The sequence below is a fragment of the Myotis myotis genome, unplaced genomic scaffold, assembly GCF_014108235.1.
Source record: "Myotis myotis isolate mMyoMyo1 unplaced genomic scaffold, mMyoMyo1.p scaffold_m19_p_8, whole genome shotgun sequence".
In the NCBI taxonomy this organism is placed as follows: Eukaryota; Metazoa; Chordata; class Mammalia; order Chiroptera; family Vespertilionidae; genus Myotis; species Myotis myotis.
Window position 1 is genome coordinate 46,203,031 of NW_023416390.1, and position 15,894 is coordinate 46,218,924.

General features: G+C 34.1%; 1 protein-coding gene across 5 annotated transcripts in view; it reads right to left on the reverse strand.

Moving 5' to 3' along the window:
• DYNC1I2 (dynein cytoplasmic 1 intermediate chain 2) overlaps positions 1-15,894 on the reverse strand; it is a 52,887-nt gene that overhangs the window by 17,628 nt on the left and 19,365 nt on the right. For 3 of the 5 annotated variants that reach the window (XM_036319316.1, XM_036319315.1, XM_036319314.1), the window contains 5 exons: positions 10,996-11,055; positions 8,815-8,930; positions 871-966; positions 495-657; positions 288-387 (listed from right to left, as the gene is read on the reverse strand). In XM_036319316.1, coding sequence (XP_036175209.1) covers positions 288-387; positions 495-657; positions 871-966; positions 8,815-8,930; positions 10,996-11,055 — 535 coding nt within the window. The remainder of the gene's footprint in view (positions 1-287; positions 388-494; positions 658-870; positions 967-8,814; positions 8,931-10,995; positions 11,056-15,894) is intronic. The other 2 variants (XM_036319318.1, XM_036319317.1) reach the window with 1 other exon arrangement.

Below are 15,894 nucleotides of genomic sequence, written 5' to 3' on the forward strand. Positions count from 1 at the left end.
TCACAGATACAGACAACACTATGGTGATTACCAGAAGGAAAGGGGGTGGGGAGAGGTAGAAAAGGGTGAAGGAGGATAAACAGTGATAGAAGGAGACTTGACTTTGGGTGATGAACACACAAGCAATATACAGTTAATGTATTATAGAACTGTACACCTGAAACCCATACAATTTTATTAACCAATGTCACCCCAATAAATTCAATAAAAGTAAAAAAAAATTTTAAAAGAATAAAAATAAAGGAGGAAAAAAAAATGAATTATTAGCAACCAGTTTTATAATTTACCTGAGATGACCAATCCAAACAACTAACAACCCGATGCTTTGACCACCGTTCGTCAAAAAATTGTCGATTTAATGACAGTTTTGCACCTGCTTGAATCTCTCTATAGAAAAGACCAAATCCAGAAAAAGGTGGTGTTATAACTTCTTACTCTTAATCTTAATGTAATTTAACATTGCTGAAGCCATAATTTTAGCAATTAAACATTACCCTTCTTTGTCTTCCAAATCTCTGCCACTGTAGTCAAAGAAGATGTTAATCTGCTCAGAAAGAGCTCTTTCTACAATTCTTGTGGAATGGTCAAAGAAACTTAAAAACTCTTCAGTGTGCAAGATTTGTTGCTTTTCTTCTTCAGTCAGCTCATGAGGGGGAGCTGGAAAACAAATGTTTTTCTGAAGTCTGACTTATGTGAGTCAAATCAGGTCAACTCACTATTACAGTTTGGATCAATGAATGCCACACATTCTTTTACAACCAGATTCGCCTCTTTAATTTAGAGCATTTTATTCTACTTTCATACATAAACAATAAAGGAAATCTTAATAGGAATCAACAACATTTTTTAAGGTTAAATTCTTTAAGATACCTTTATTATCATTTTCCTCATCTTTCTTTAAAATTTTCTCTTCTTCAGGTTCAATAGGTGGTTTAGGAGTCACTACATCATCTTCTTCTTCTTCATCTGAAAAAAACAGAACAAGAATTATTTTTATGAAAATAACTGCTAATTTTTGAGGTCACAGGCAGAAGGTATCACAACTCTTTACATAAAAGCAAAAGCAAATCACTGATAAGACAGAATAAGTACAAATAATATGAATTTTGGCAACATAATTTTGAAGAAAGAATTATGTAGAACCTCTTGGTTTTTATACATACCTATGTAGCATCTTATCAACAGTCATTCCAAATTCTGTAGCTACAGAAACTGAAATAAAATATGTAAGCAACTAGGATGAATTCCTCAGGGAAATTTCTAAAAGCTTGCAAGGTTTATCATTCCAGACAGAACAACATGCAACTCCTATGTAGTTTTATGTAGCATGCTGACACATTAATGCTGTAGAATGAAGAAAATCAAATGTCGAAAATAGCCTACAGAGCTGGCTGCTTACTTGTGATCTGAAACCATCAGCGTCTAATGGGTCTTCATATGGCATAAAGACGGCTTACATTAACTCTCAGGTTGCTATTTGAGAGGCAGGTTTTAAAGATAATAGCTATGAGACCACATTTTCTATTCTGTCATTTTAAATGCAAGTCTCATTACTACCGTTATATAATGTGGCAATAAGCACTTAACGTTTTCTTGAATAAAAATATATATTGAGATAATATATAATGTTTAGAAGACTTTTTATTACTAAATCTACTCTTATATTCCCAAACCAGGAAATAACTTAAAATCACTTATTTTAAAATGTTATAGAACATACAGCTCTGCCTACTCTTTCACTACATACTGAGATGGGTTTTTATGGAAAAATGCTTTTTTTTTTTTTATTGCGGAAACAGATGTGTCATTTGTCTATGGGGGAATAGCAGCAGGCATCTACAGCACAGTGCATCTCAAGTAATGAGAGCCTATTCAATAAGGGAACTTTCCTTGTTAGTTACAGTCCTTTCCCTGACCCATGTTTGAAATTATCTAAAACACACATATATACGACGGACACAAAAGAATGGTCAAGGATGGGAACCAGCTGCCAAGTCATGGTCCCACAGCCAAGCCAGCTGACTAGATAGCAACAACCAGATGGCATTGCTAGGATTGTGTCTTTCTGCTACAAGGTGGCAATGGGATGGCATAACATTCTTCCGCTTGACTGCTTCCAATCCTGTCTCTCCCCAATGGCAAGCCCATCCAATTACCCGCACCCCAGGAGGCCTACAGATAAGCCTTTGCCCTGCAAACAAAATGCAGCCTGTAGGCCACACCAGCTGCCAAACCACACACATAGTGTTAGGTTTGGAGAGCTATGAAAATCTTTCTAACTCTATAGTATAGGCAATAAAAATATAACTGTAGCTGTAGGGAAGAAAGCTTTAAACGACACTGTATAATGCACACAATGATACAACCTCCAACTTAATCAAAATGATAATGACGTATGCCAATCCTACATTACTTGAAATAGAGCGATTTTTACGTTCTGACAAGTTTACAGAACTAGGATAAATGGCACGAATGATTTCAATATATGCTCATACTTTTGAACCAAATGGTGAAGGTTAAAATTTTTCCTTTCAAGGGCCTCAATCAGCCACAAAGGAAAACAGTAATCACTGTCTTTTCAGCCAGCCCAACCGCATTTGTCAGCCCTTTCTCCGTCAATGCAGCCAGAGCAATCAACCTGCCAAACATTCAGAATGGAAAAACAATCTGAAAATACAGGGTATAATGCACCTGCCAGTGAAAATGGCCATTTCAAGAAAAGCTAGTGATCTCAGTGACCCCACTGAGGAGGCGGTAGTGCAAAGGGGAAAGAACACGTAAAAGAATTCTTAGTGATCGCCACTCTCTTGCACATTGACACTTCCTTACAAAGCATGCCAATTACAGCTTTTGTGCTACTTAAAAAATGAAAGCTTTTTTGGAACAATATAATCACACAGAGAAACAGAAAGACAGTACTCCTTTTTAGATGAATTCTCATATACAATGGATTATTAATCTGAAAACAGTATAGCTGGTAACAATTCTATACTGCTCAAACATTAGAACGAAATTTTACTATAAAGTCACCTGCAAGTGTAATGTAATAAAATAATTTACATTTAACTTAAAAGTTAACTTTTAGAATAATAGGATATTTACTTTAATTAAAAATTTAATCTGGGAATATATATATATATATATATATATATATATATATATATATATCCATTTTCTGCTAATACTATCAATTATCCTAATCAATCTCATTAGTAGCGTTCACTGAATGTAAACCCTAAAATCAAAGATAGGGATTTTGAATCACCCTGGACAGGTCACTCTTGAGCACTGTGAATTATAAATTACAGCCTCCTGCCCACATCGTATTCTCCTCCCTCAACTTTGTTGCATTATACGGCTTCTAAGTACCATTTCCAATGACAGGTGTCAAATTCCTGTCATAATGCATATGGTCAGTACTTTAGTGCTAAGTGACCTCATAATCTACATATTTAAAAGAAAAGATCTTGTTTATAGACACTCTTTTCCTTTTAAAATGTAGATGATGTTAGGCAGTGATCTATATCTGCCTACAATATGGCATCTACCATGCCTATTTGCCTACAGAGGTTATTTTAGATGTAGTTGAATAATAATTATTAACTATTTAAATACATGTTTTTCAGGATTTCATTTTAGAATGAACATGCATAGCTTCCTTTCCACGTGGATTAAAAACTGATTTAAAAATTATGATAGGTATTTAAACCCATATTTCATAAAAATGATTAAGCTAAATGAATTTGAAGGAACATAAAAATAAATGATCTGCTATTCTTATAAAATGCAAAACATAATATTTTCATTATAAAGCAGATCTTTAACAATTACCTATGTATACCAAACAACTGGCAAAAACACCTAACATCAGTAACATCCAACTAGGGAATGTTCCTCTGAAACAAAGATATTTCTCTTATTAAAAACTAATACAATAGCTACTAAAGGACTATTAGCATGACCAAAATATTACAATTCTAAAGATTTAAGCCAGTCCCTATTACATGATAAGCTTTAATATATTTAAAACTGAAAGACTTCAACAGAGCAGGAAGACTGAAAAATGGGACTGCCATGTCACATCAATTTATTGATGAATATTCATTGAAATATGCTAAGTGGTTAACTCCATGCTTTCTCTGACAGGGAATCTAAGGTTATAAACTGAGCAGTAAAGAATGCATAAAAGTAGCAGTTACTTTTAAAATGACAAATCTCTTGTCAATGAATGCTAAGACTAGGTTTAATGAACCATTGAATTTTTACTTTGAGTTAACATCAAAATTGTGATGTATTTTGCTGAGATGGAAAGAAAAGCTGTTCTGTAAATTAAGCTGCACCTAGAAATAACACCAAAGAATGAAATTCCAGTTGTCGGAATAATCTGTTACAAAGGAATAGGTTAATCAAAGTTAAATCATCTGTGAAATGGGTGGCTTTTGTTAAACTGAAGGGAGTCTTCAGAGCAAGTTTAGCATCTGTATGTCATATTACATTGAAGAGACATCTAAATAAGACTAAGCCAAAAAGTATACTTAAAATATTACAACTCATTTAAATAGATAATATGCATAGGTCCTAAAAAGTCCTCACTAAATACTGATACTCTTTTATCTATCACTTACAAAGATTAATTTGCAATAGGAAGTGAAAAACAAATCCCATCATTAGTATATTAATGTTGTTTAGGAAATAAATTTGTTGTTTTCATTATGCTGGTGTCCCCTATTTTAAGACAGTTTAATATCCAATGACGAATACCTAATTTAAAAAGCAGTCGGATTATTCGTGGTATGAAGGAAATTGCCACTGAGTTCTAAAAACCAGGAAATTATTTGCATATAAAATATACATTAATGAACATCTTATAATTTTATGAACATCTTTCAGAAAGTGAGAATAGTAGAAGAAAATGCTACAATTATTAATTTACAAATACAGATATGAATAATTTTCCTTTAATATTTTCAAAATAATCCTTCCTTTTCTGGATCAACATCATTTTGAATCACTTCACTTCAACCCATTTATCCATAATTTCATCTTCTTATACCTTATTCTTTAAGATCATTATTAAGAGAACTTATATTGCGACAAAGCTTCATGAATGTATCAAGGGAATCCATTCCTTTTATTTTTTTAAACATATAGAGTAAGATGCAAAGTCACTGGTCTTTTTTTTTTTTAATCCTCAACCAAGGGTATGTTATTACTGATTTAGAGAGAGAGGGGAAAAGAGGAAGAGAGACAGAGAGACAGAAAGACATCTATGTGAGAAACATCAATTGGTTGCCTTCCGTACATGCCCTGACCTGGGATTAAACCTGTAACCTGACTGGAAACTGAACCTGCAACCTTTTGGTATACAGATGACGCTCCAACCAACTAAGCCACCAAGCCAGGGCTCTAATGGTCTTTTTAATATAAAATTCAGATTTTATTTAGAGACTATTGGCATCATTTCCATAGATTCTGTGAGCTGGGCTCTCATAAATATTACATTTTTCTGACACCATAATTTCAGACATGCTGATTAAAGTCTTTCAATCAATATGAAAAACAAATTCTTCAATTTTTAATTATGTTTATGTCCTTACTGATTCTGAGGGTTAAAAATAATTTATTAAATGTGTTATTTACTCCAGAATTTTTAAAAAATCCATTTTTGACAAAGGTAATATTAACCAGAGGCCCACAAATTTAGTCTACTTGGGAAGTGTGGATTCCAGATGTTAAGATCATGCAATAAAAAATTAAAAGCTCTTTACATATAATACTTTTCCAAACATTATAAATACTAATCAACATGTACCAGAATAAAAATATCTGGAGACCAAACCAATACCAAAAGTAATTGCAAAATACACACAGATAAAAAAGTAGAATGGTATAACACTTCACTGAAAATCAAAACGCAGCTTCTGGTTGTAGCCTGGATATTCTCTCACAATGAGACCACAAGCTCATCAATTAACTTCCCTACCCCTCAGTTTCCTCAGGTGTAAACAAGATGATTAGATTAGATAACCTTTAGGTACCTTCCTCTTTAAAAATCTGTTTCTAAAAACAGTGACAAAAAAAAATCCATGTTGAGAGGTGAATAAGAAAAAATAATGCCATTTTCAAAAAGAGTTATAAACTTTAAAAAGGTAAAGGCAGAAAGTAACTTTTCCAGGAGTGTATCTGTGGGCACCATGCTCCTGCCATGAGAAGCTTTTTACCTGCCGAGAATAAAATTGACTAAGGTCGCATGTTCCTAGTCAATTTCATTCACAGTAGGTGCTGTAAGACAGCAAAGAACATCAGTTCAGAAACTGTATCACCAACTTACAGAGTAAACTTGAAAGCAAGAAGATGGCTAGTAAGGGAGAAAAAAACAAGGCAAAATAAAAACTATTGCTTTTTAAAAGAAGAGATTCAGCCATTTAAAAAAATGGGAGAAAGGTAAGAGTTAAATCTAAGACCAATTTTTATCTTCAATTTGGTTAACTCAAATTACTTCTGCACTGATTACACAGCCTATCCAAGTTTAATTTACTATCTGTTACACTCAAATTGTGAGTCCTGTAATTCTGTCTCATGGTGAGTTTTGGAATTTGTTACATAATTCTTCAATGGGAACCAGCCAGGCTAAGTTTGAGAACTACTGTATTAAAGCAATGGATAAGCACAAGTACAGTTAAGCATAAAATATTTTCATTATAAAAACCTTAATTTCAGGGTTTTTTTCTTTCCCCTCTTTCTAGAAACTTCCACAAACTGGGAAAAGAAACTTAATGTAATAAACTTTGACATGAAAATAATTGTAACAATATAGAAAGAAAATGATCTCATTTTTATAAACAGTGCCAAAGGCTAAAGATGGCCCCGTGGTATTGGGAAATATTTCTCACCCTCCTTCATTTACATATCTTAACCTGAAACTAAAAAACAAAACAACAAAAAAAGGATAATCTAGTGCCTTTAATTATAGCATACACTCTTAAACTTGCAGAATCAATGAGTACTTATTAGGTTGCAAATGAATAAATATGGACCTTTGTAAAATTTGTATCTAAGTCTAGTTCTCACAGTGAAAATTTACAGGTATGTCTGCATCAGTTATGATTTTAAAACTGGGCTCAGTTCACCCATCTTGTCACTTATACCTTCTTTCAGTGAAGATAAGAAATATTATATTTAACTCAATGAAAGATCAAAGCTGTTTATTATTATTAGACTAGAGGACCGATGCACGAAAATTCATGCACTTAGGAGTCCCTCAGCCCGGCCTGCACCCTCTCGCAGTCTGAGAGCCCCTGGGGGATGTCTGACTGCCACAGAGGCGAGAGAAGCTCCCGCTACTGCCACTGTGCTTGCCAGCCGTGAGTCCGGCTCAGGGCTTCTGGCTGAGTGGCACTCCCCCTGTGGGACACTCCTGCGTTGTGTCTGTCCCCAGGTGGTCAGTGTGCGTCATAGTGACTGGTCGTTCTGCTGTTCGGTTGATTTGCATATTAGCCTTTTATTATATGGGATAATCACTATAAAATATTATCCTGATGCAATCACTAATAAATAAGCTAACTAAACCATGCCATCTTTTAATGAAGTATTTTTCAAACTATGGGTCTAAACCAATAAATTTAGTACATAATGTTCAACATTTTAAAAAATGAAATAGAGCCCTAGCTGTATTGGCTCAGTGGATAGAGTGTCGGCCTGCGGACCAAAGAGTTACGGGTTCAATTACCGTCAAGAGCATGTACCTCGGTTGCAAGCTCCTCCCTGGCTCAGGCCCTGGTTGGGGCTGGTGCAGGAGGCAACCAATCAATGTGTTTCTCTCACATTGATATTTCTCTCTGTCTTTCCCTCTCTCTTCCACTCTCTCTAAAAATCAATGGAAAAATATCCTCAGGTGAGGATTAAAATAAATAAATAAAATAATAAAAAAATGAAATAGAGAAGGGAAGGTGCTATTTCATAAAACTTCAGTTAATCATGTGTATTTATGTGTATACTGGATGGTAATATTAATTGAATTTCTTACCATAGATTAACTATCATAAAAGCATGAACATGCTGCTACAGTGGCAGCATAAGAGAGAAAACACATCTTGGAAATCAGTCAGACTTGATAGAATCTGAGCTACTGGCTATGTGACCCTTGATAAATTATCTCTTTCAGCTTAAGTTTCTTCATGAACAAATAGAACCAATACTTAACTCTAAGGGTTTTGGTGAGAAAATTAGAGGTAATGTAAAGTGCCTCACACTATACCTGATATGTAGTAGTCTCTCTTTGCTGTTGAAACTTTCAATAATCAGCCCTAGCCGGTTTGGCTCAGTGGACTGAACATCAGCCTGCGGACTGAAGGGTCTCGGGTTCGATTCCAGTCAAGGGCACATGCCAGGGTTGCTGGCTCGATCCCCAGTGGGGGGCATGCAGGAGGCAGCCAATCAATGATTCTCTCTCATCACTGATGTTTCTATCTCTCTCTCCTCCCTTCTTCTCTGAAATCAATAAAAATATTTTTTTAAAAACAAAAAAATTTTCAATAATCAATTTAAACATGAAGTCTGAAGAACTTACACATGAACAGCTAATATAATAGTTGAAAGATGCTAATTACCCATATATACAGCTTATACTTTATTAACTTTTAAAAGAAAAAGTTTTAAAACTCTAAAAAACAAATACATAATGCATTAGTTTTATGATGTTTCCCTCTAAGAAAATATGCCAAAAAATAAAAACAAAAAAGCATGGGGGAAAAAAATCCACTTATTAAAAAATAAGGGGGGGAATTAATGACAATCATAATTAAGGATATTCACCTTCTTTGGGTTGAGCCATAACTGGAGTCTGCGTTTCCTTTGTATATGTCACGATTTCTCGAGGAGGAAAGTCAACTTGTGTAATTTTAGCCATTCCAAGTTTAATAGGTCCTCGTCTAAATAAAGTGAACACAATATTTTAAAATACAATAAATGATACATTTAACTACATCAAGCCATGTTATTTTAGAAAAGTAGGAATCAAACATTGTGTATCCAACATTGTAATTTAAATCCGTGTTTTATTCAAGAAATTCTAGATGAACAATGAATTGGCTTTATCTTAACAAAAGAATTAGAAGGTAACAAAAACAAAAGATATTTCTGAGTCATTCAAGGTATTTATTTTTCACTTTAAAAAGGCAAATAGTTTAGTTTCTTAGAGTAGATGTGTGGGTAATAATAAAGTAAGAGGATAGGGATTTTGTAGTGGTCTGCTTAATATGGTTGACTATAAGAACTTTTTTTTTTTTTTTTTTGGCAAGGATATGATTCTGGACTGTTTTGAAGAATCAGATAATATGGATCTCATGCAGACCACTTTCAGTTCCCTTCACCGGTAGAAGACTTCACTTTTAAGACTGAAAAGTAATTTTTGGTTGACAACCTTTTTACCTACTTTATAGAAATTGAGAATCATATAGTCCACTTAGATTTTAAAATGAAATATTTAAACTTAAATTGCTAATATTTGCATGGTACATGTTGTCCTCGAATCATATATGGACAAACTACAGTGCAGGTACTTTATACCTAAACTAAAGCAACAGATCTTTTGGATACCATACAACTACTCAAGTCACTTCTATTTTAAATAGAGGGAAAACATTCTCTTTAGACAAACAGAAGAAAGTTGTGGCTGAGGAAAATGGACCAAATGAGAAATATCTTTTATTAGGTATCTGGGGGATCTTTTCTTGTTTATTATATTAGATGTTTAAATTTTAAACCAAATAAAGTATGCATCCAAACTCACCAAACTTCCAAAAAGAAGTTCTCAATTATGAAGCTGTTTTAAAAGGATATCTAATAAAGACATTGCTATAACTTCCAGAATATCAAGCAGACTATCTGAATTATATATATCATTAATTTCTCTAAGCTCCTAAATGTGGGCCATAAGAAATTTTTAATGTGTTTTCTACTTAGGGACTTAGCCTTTAAGAAAGAAAAAGAGCATAATCAAAGAATTAAATGAGAAATTTTAAATACATTTTAATAATCTAGTATTCTAAGAATAAAATTTGAAATAAGAAATATTATATTCTGATTTTCACGATGTGAACCGTAAGAAAAATAAAGCACTCACATATCTGGGGAAAATGGTCAAGCCAACAACTATTAGGACAAGTACTAACTTGAGTACATATACAACTTAGTAGATAAAAATCACAATATTAGAACAAACAAAATATTCTAAGACTTAAAGGTAGAAAGATAGAGAGATAAAACCTCACTTATCTAAAAACCACTTTCCTGAGAATAAGGGAGCATATGGGGGTGGGAGAGCCAACAGAGAGGCCTTCCAGCTAATACATATAGTTTTCTCATCTGCAATTCAAGACCTATTTATTCTTACTTTAGATAGAATTCCAAAGGTATTGGTCATTTGCATGCTTTAGAAGATGCAAATTATCAAGGGAAAATAGCTATCTCAGTCAGGCACAGTGACAGCAACTAACATTTATATTTTGCATTGGAGACTAGAATAAATGAGTGAATAAATGAACTAATAAATAAATGAATAAACCAATAGCAGTCTGGGGTCATAGTATAGAGACCAACAGCTCTGTTCCTCAGAAAACATCACTGGATTTTAATATAGGAAAATAAATCAATATTTATAGCGAGTAACCCAGAAAAGGTTCAATCACATGTAGAATACGTATTAAAAGTCTGGGAACTTTGTAACACATCTTTTAAAAACTTACATAGAAAATACAGAAGTAATAAAAGGAATCTGGACACTTAAATGGGCAGATTTAGGGTACCTAGAAAATCAGATACATAGAATATTTCTTTCACGAAATGACAGAGGATAAATGAGGTGTCACAGTAAAATATAACGCTTTTCCTAACTATATATTGCATATTACAAATTTAAGCAAAATAAAATTAGGACAGTTTCACAAAGAATCAAATTAATTATAAAAAAGCGAAGGTAATAAATCTATTCAATACCCCAAATCGGAATCTGAGTGAAGCTGAAGAACTGATGGATCTGTATCCCAATGCAGCGTCCTAAATGGTTGTAGGACAACCATGAAGCATTAGCAGAAAAGGCCATAAGTTAGTCAAGCAAATATACTCTATGAATAGCTAAAGTACTGTTCACATTAAAAAACCACATGTTCTGTTAGTATGAAAAAAACCACCAGGTATCACTCAATGCTCTAGTGCAGGGGTCCTCAAACTTTTTAAACAGGGGGCCAGTTCACTGTCCCTCGGACCGTTGGAGGGCCGGACTATAGTTTAAAAAAAAACTATGAACAAATTCCTATGCACACTGCACATATCTTATTTTGAAGTAAAAAAACAAAACGGGAACAAATACAATATTTGTATTTGCATGTGGCCCGTGGGCCGTAGTTTGAGGACCCCTGCTCTAGTGCATGCAAAAAGCATAATAAAGTTAAGGATGCAAAAATACAACCTAGAATCGTTAAAAGATAGTATTTTCAGATTAAGGCAAACTATTATTGCACAATAATGGATAAGAACAGCCAAGCATTCAACAACACAAATAATATATTATTTTTGGATGTTAACAAGTGAGACTGTAAAAATAGTTTAAAATTTAAGTTTCCTAATTTAAAAAAATTAGTAAAAACATTTTAGTTAACCTATTATAATCTTGCCCAAAGCATTAAATGTGTGCAGGAAATTATCATATTGGTAAAGGAAATGAGTCAACACATAAGCCTTTCGGTAAGAAAGCCAAAGACTATTCCACTGGGATATAAAATAGCTAAAGTTTCTAAAATGTGACCCTTATGTAATTTATGGGTTAAGCACTGCCTTGGGCGGACATGTCATCTGCTTTAGAAAGCAGCTACAGATTTCTGTCGCTAGGAAAAAATAGACTTTTCCCAGAAAAATTTATTTTATATTCAAAAGATTTTCAAAACTAAAATTTTGGAGAATATCCTATCCATCCTAAATAAATATTCAGTTGTGCTTTAAAGCCTTGCCTACTGGATCTTTTCCATTTAAGTGAGATCTAATCATTATTAAAACAAAAGGTACTTTGTCACATTGGCATTCTCACAGGTTAGCAATATATAAAATAATTATGTACAGTACTGTATGATGCTCACAGTCCATATTAAAAAGTTAAGCACAATAGGTTCAGTGCTACCATTTTTGTCAAAATATTAGCATCTCATGTAAATTACAATGTATAACTAAAACTGCTATATTTAAATATAAAAAAACGATTTCTGTACTTTACTTGCCTATACAATTTATCAATAAAAACAATCAGTTGACTTGAACTAGAGGAATTCTTCATTTTGAAAATATAAAGACTTAAACAGTATTGTGTGTATGCAAAGGAAGAGGAGGTCACAGTGAAGATTTACTTTGTACAAAGCAATGAGCAGCAACAAACGAAGGCTTTGTTAAACCAGACGGGGTTCTATGAGATGCTCTCCAAGGAATGTTCTGTGAAAGCCTTTACATCATATGAAGCTATAGCTGTTATCAGTGACATAAAACTCCTTGTTGAGGAGTAAAAGTTTGCTGTAAAATACAGCCTGTCCAGAAAACATACTAGCCTGGCTATGCACTGAACAACATATGGGATTATTATTTATTAAAGGCATCTACAGACATATAAAGTAAAATTACAAAATAATCTGAAAGCCCAAGAGATAAACTGATCAAGATTGGAACAAAGGAATTAAGAGGCATGATTCCCCAATAGAATAACTGCCACAACCTAAATTTTAGAGATAATTCTGTGACTGAGAAAGTGAACTAGAAACCTAATGAAATATAACTTCCTAATCTGAAAAGTTAGAGAAATACCATTTTTCACAGCCTTTTATATTTATTCATGAATTACTATCAGGTCCAATAGAAATTTTTGACATTTAGAAATAGTGACTGTTTTGATATCATATTTGATAATGTCTAATATATCTCTTTCCTCTCTGTGAGTGTACTAATCTTAGGCTGTCTTGGCTATCTTGCACATCTTAATGCATTTTCCTGTAATATTTCTTCTTTCCTCTTTATTTTTTCATTATTATCATGCCTGCTCAATTTGAGTTACTTCTGTTTCATTATCAGACCCTATTCTTTTTCAAACCATTATATTTAGAAATGCTATTATTTTATTGCCAATAGTACCAAATAATCAACAATATCAATTATCTTTCCCCTAATGTAATCTGGAGATAATTTAGTGGAAGTCATAATTTTCAACTCGTGTGTGTGTGTGTGTGTGTATACATACATATGTATATATCTACATATATCTATATATACACATATATATAAAATGAACATAGCCCTTTTGAAAATTATTTCAAATGAGTTCAAAAGAGACAATGTATGTACTAAGATTAAAAAGGTATGTCACATCATTAAAAAAGAGAAAATTTGCCCTAGCTGGTTTGGCTCAGTGGATAGAGCTTCGGCCTGCGGACTGAAGGGTCCTAGGTTTGATTCCGGTCTAGGGCACATGCCCGGGTTGCGAGCTCGATCCACAGTTGGGGGCATGCAGGAGGCAGCCGATCAATGATTCTCTCTCATCATTGATTTTTCTATCTCTCCCTCTCTTTTTCTCTCTGAAATCAATCAAACAATAAATAAATAAATAAAAAATTCCCTCCCCTGTTAAACTTAGAAAAACTAATTTTGTACTCATTCTCCAATAAGAACAAATACCCCCTAAAGATATTTAAATACCTATTTTCTTGTTTTACAACTTATTAAAAATCTACACTTTATTTATTTATTTACTTTTTTAAATATATTTTATTGATTTTTTTATAGAGAGGAAGGGAGAGAGCTAGAGAGCTAGAAACATCGATGAGAGAGAGACAGACATCGATCAGCTGCCTCCTGCACATCTCCTACTGGGGATATGCCCGCAACCCAGGTACATGCCCTTGACTGGAATCGAACCTGGGACCTTTCAGTCCGCAGGCCGACGCTCTATCTACTGAGCCAAACCGGTTTTGGCAAAAATCTACACTTTAAACAAGAGTTAGCCTATCATTAGAACTTTTCAATACAGTGAATAACATCCTTAATTTTTAAAAATCAAAGCACAACTGACAACAGTATGTAAGTTTCAGGTATACAACATAGTTTGCAACATGGATATACCTTACAAAGTGATCACACAATAAGTCTAGTAACCATCTGTCATTGTACAAAATCATTACCATACTACTAACACTATTCTCTAGCTGTGTATCACATTCCCGTCACTTATTGTATAACTAGAAGTTTGTACCTCTTATACCCTTTCACCTTTTTGCCTTCTCCCCCCTTTCCTATGGCAACCATCAGTTTGTTCTCTGTATTATGAGTTTGTTTCTGTTTTGTTTGCTCAGTTGTTTTGTTTTTCAGATTCCACATGCAAATGAAATCATATTTGCCCTTCTCTCTCTGACTTATTTCACTTAGCATAATATCTTCTAAGCCCGTCCACGTTGGCACAAATGGTAAGGTGTCATTCTTTTTCATGTATGTATACCATGCTTTCTTTATCTATTTATCGATGAACAATTAGGCTGCTTCCATATTTTGGCTATTGTGAATAATGCTGCAATTATAATAGGGATGCATGTTCAAATTAATGTTTTCATTTTCTTTGGATACCCAGGAGTGAAGTTGCTGGATCACGTGGTAGTTCTATTTTTAGTTTTTTGAGGAATCTACATACTGTTTTCCATAGTGGCTGCACCAATTTGCAATCCCACCAACAGTGCAAGGGCTCCCTTTTCTACACATCCTCACTAGTACTTATTATGTATTGTCTTTTTGAGGTGACATCTCACTGGTTTTGATTTGCATTTCCATTATGATTAGTGATATTGAGCATCTTTTCATGTGTCAGTTGTCCATCTCATGTCTTCTTTGGAGAAATGTCTATTCAGGTCCTCTGCCCATTTTTTAGCTACATTGTTTTTTGATGTTGAGTTTATGAATTCTTTATATAATTTGAATATCAGACATATCATTTGTGAATATCCTCTCCCATAAATTAATGATGTAATCACTAGAAAGTAAGTTCCATGAAGGCAGGGGCCATGAACACTTTATTTTCTGTGGCAATCTATAGTATTTAACATTAAATTGGCAATTCAATGAGTGCCTGCTCTATAGGGTGGGGCAAAAGTAGGTCTCTAATAATCTCTACGTTTCCCAATGAAACTCACAAGGACATGTTTTAATTCATATTAATTTTAAAAACCAAGTAAATGTTACATATATTTTTTAAAACAAACTTGCTGATGCTGCATTAAAATAATCTTGCTAATCCTATTCAAATTTAAGAACACTGAGTTTGGAACACAGTATATTATATACATAAAAATAATGTATAGTATCAAAGAAATTGAATAAATATTATTTTTTATTTTGGGAAATATTTTTACTATGGTAATGTTGAAGAAAGAAAAAAAGCCTTCACTTAAAAATACCACTTGCTTATCAGCAAAGGAATCCTATATAATAAAAGTGTAATATGCAAATCGACCGGCCGCTATGATGCGCACTGACCATCAGGGGGCAGACACTCACTGCAGGAGCTACTCCCTAGTGGTCAGTGCACTCCCACAGGGGGAGTGCTGCTCAGTCAGAAGCCAAGCTCACAGCTGGTGAGCGCAGCAGCAGTGGCAGGAGTCTCTCCCACCTCCACTGCAAGCGAGCAGTAAGGAGCGAGGGGTCCTGGACTGTGAGTGCCCCGGATTGCGAGAGGGATGTCTGACTGCCAGTTTAGGGATCGGGCCTAAGCTGGCAGGCGGACATCCCCCAAGGGGTCCCAGACTGCCAGAGGGCACAGGCCAGGCTGAGGGACCCTCCCCCAGTGCACGAATCTCATGCACTGGGCCTCTACTACTA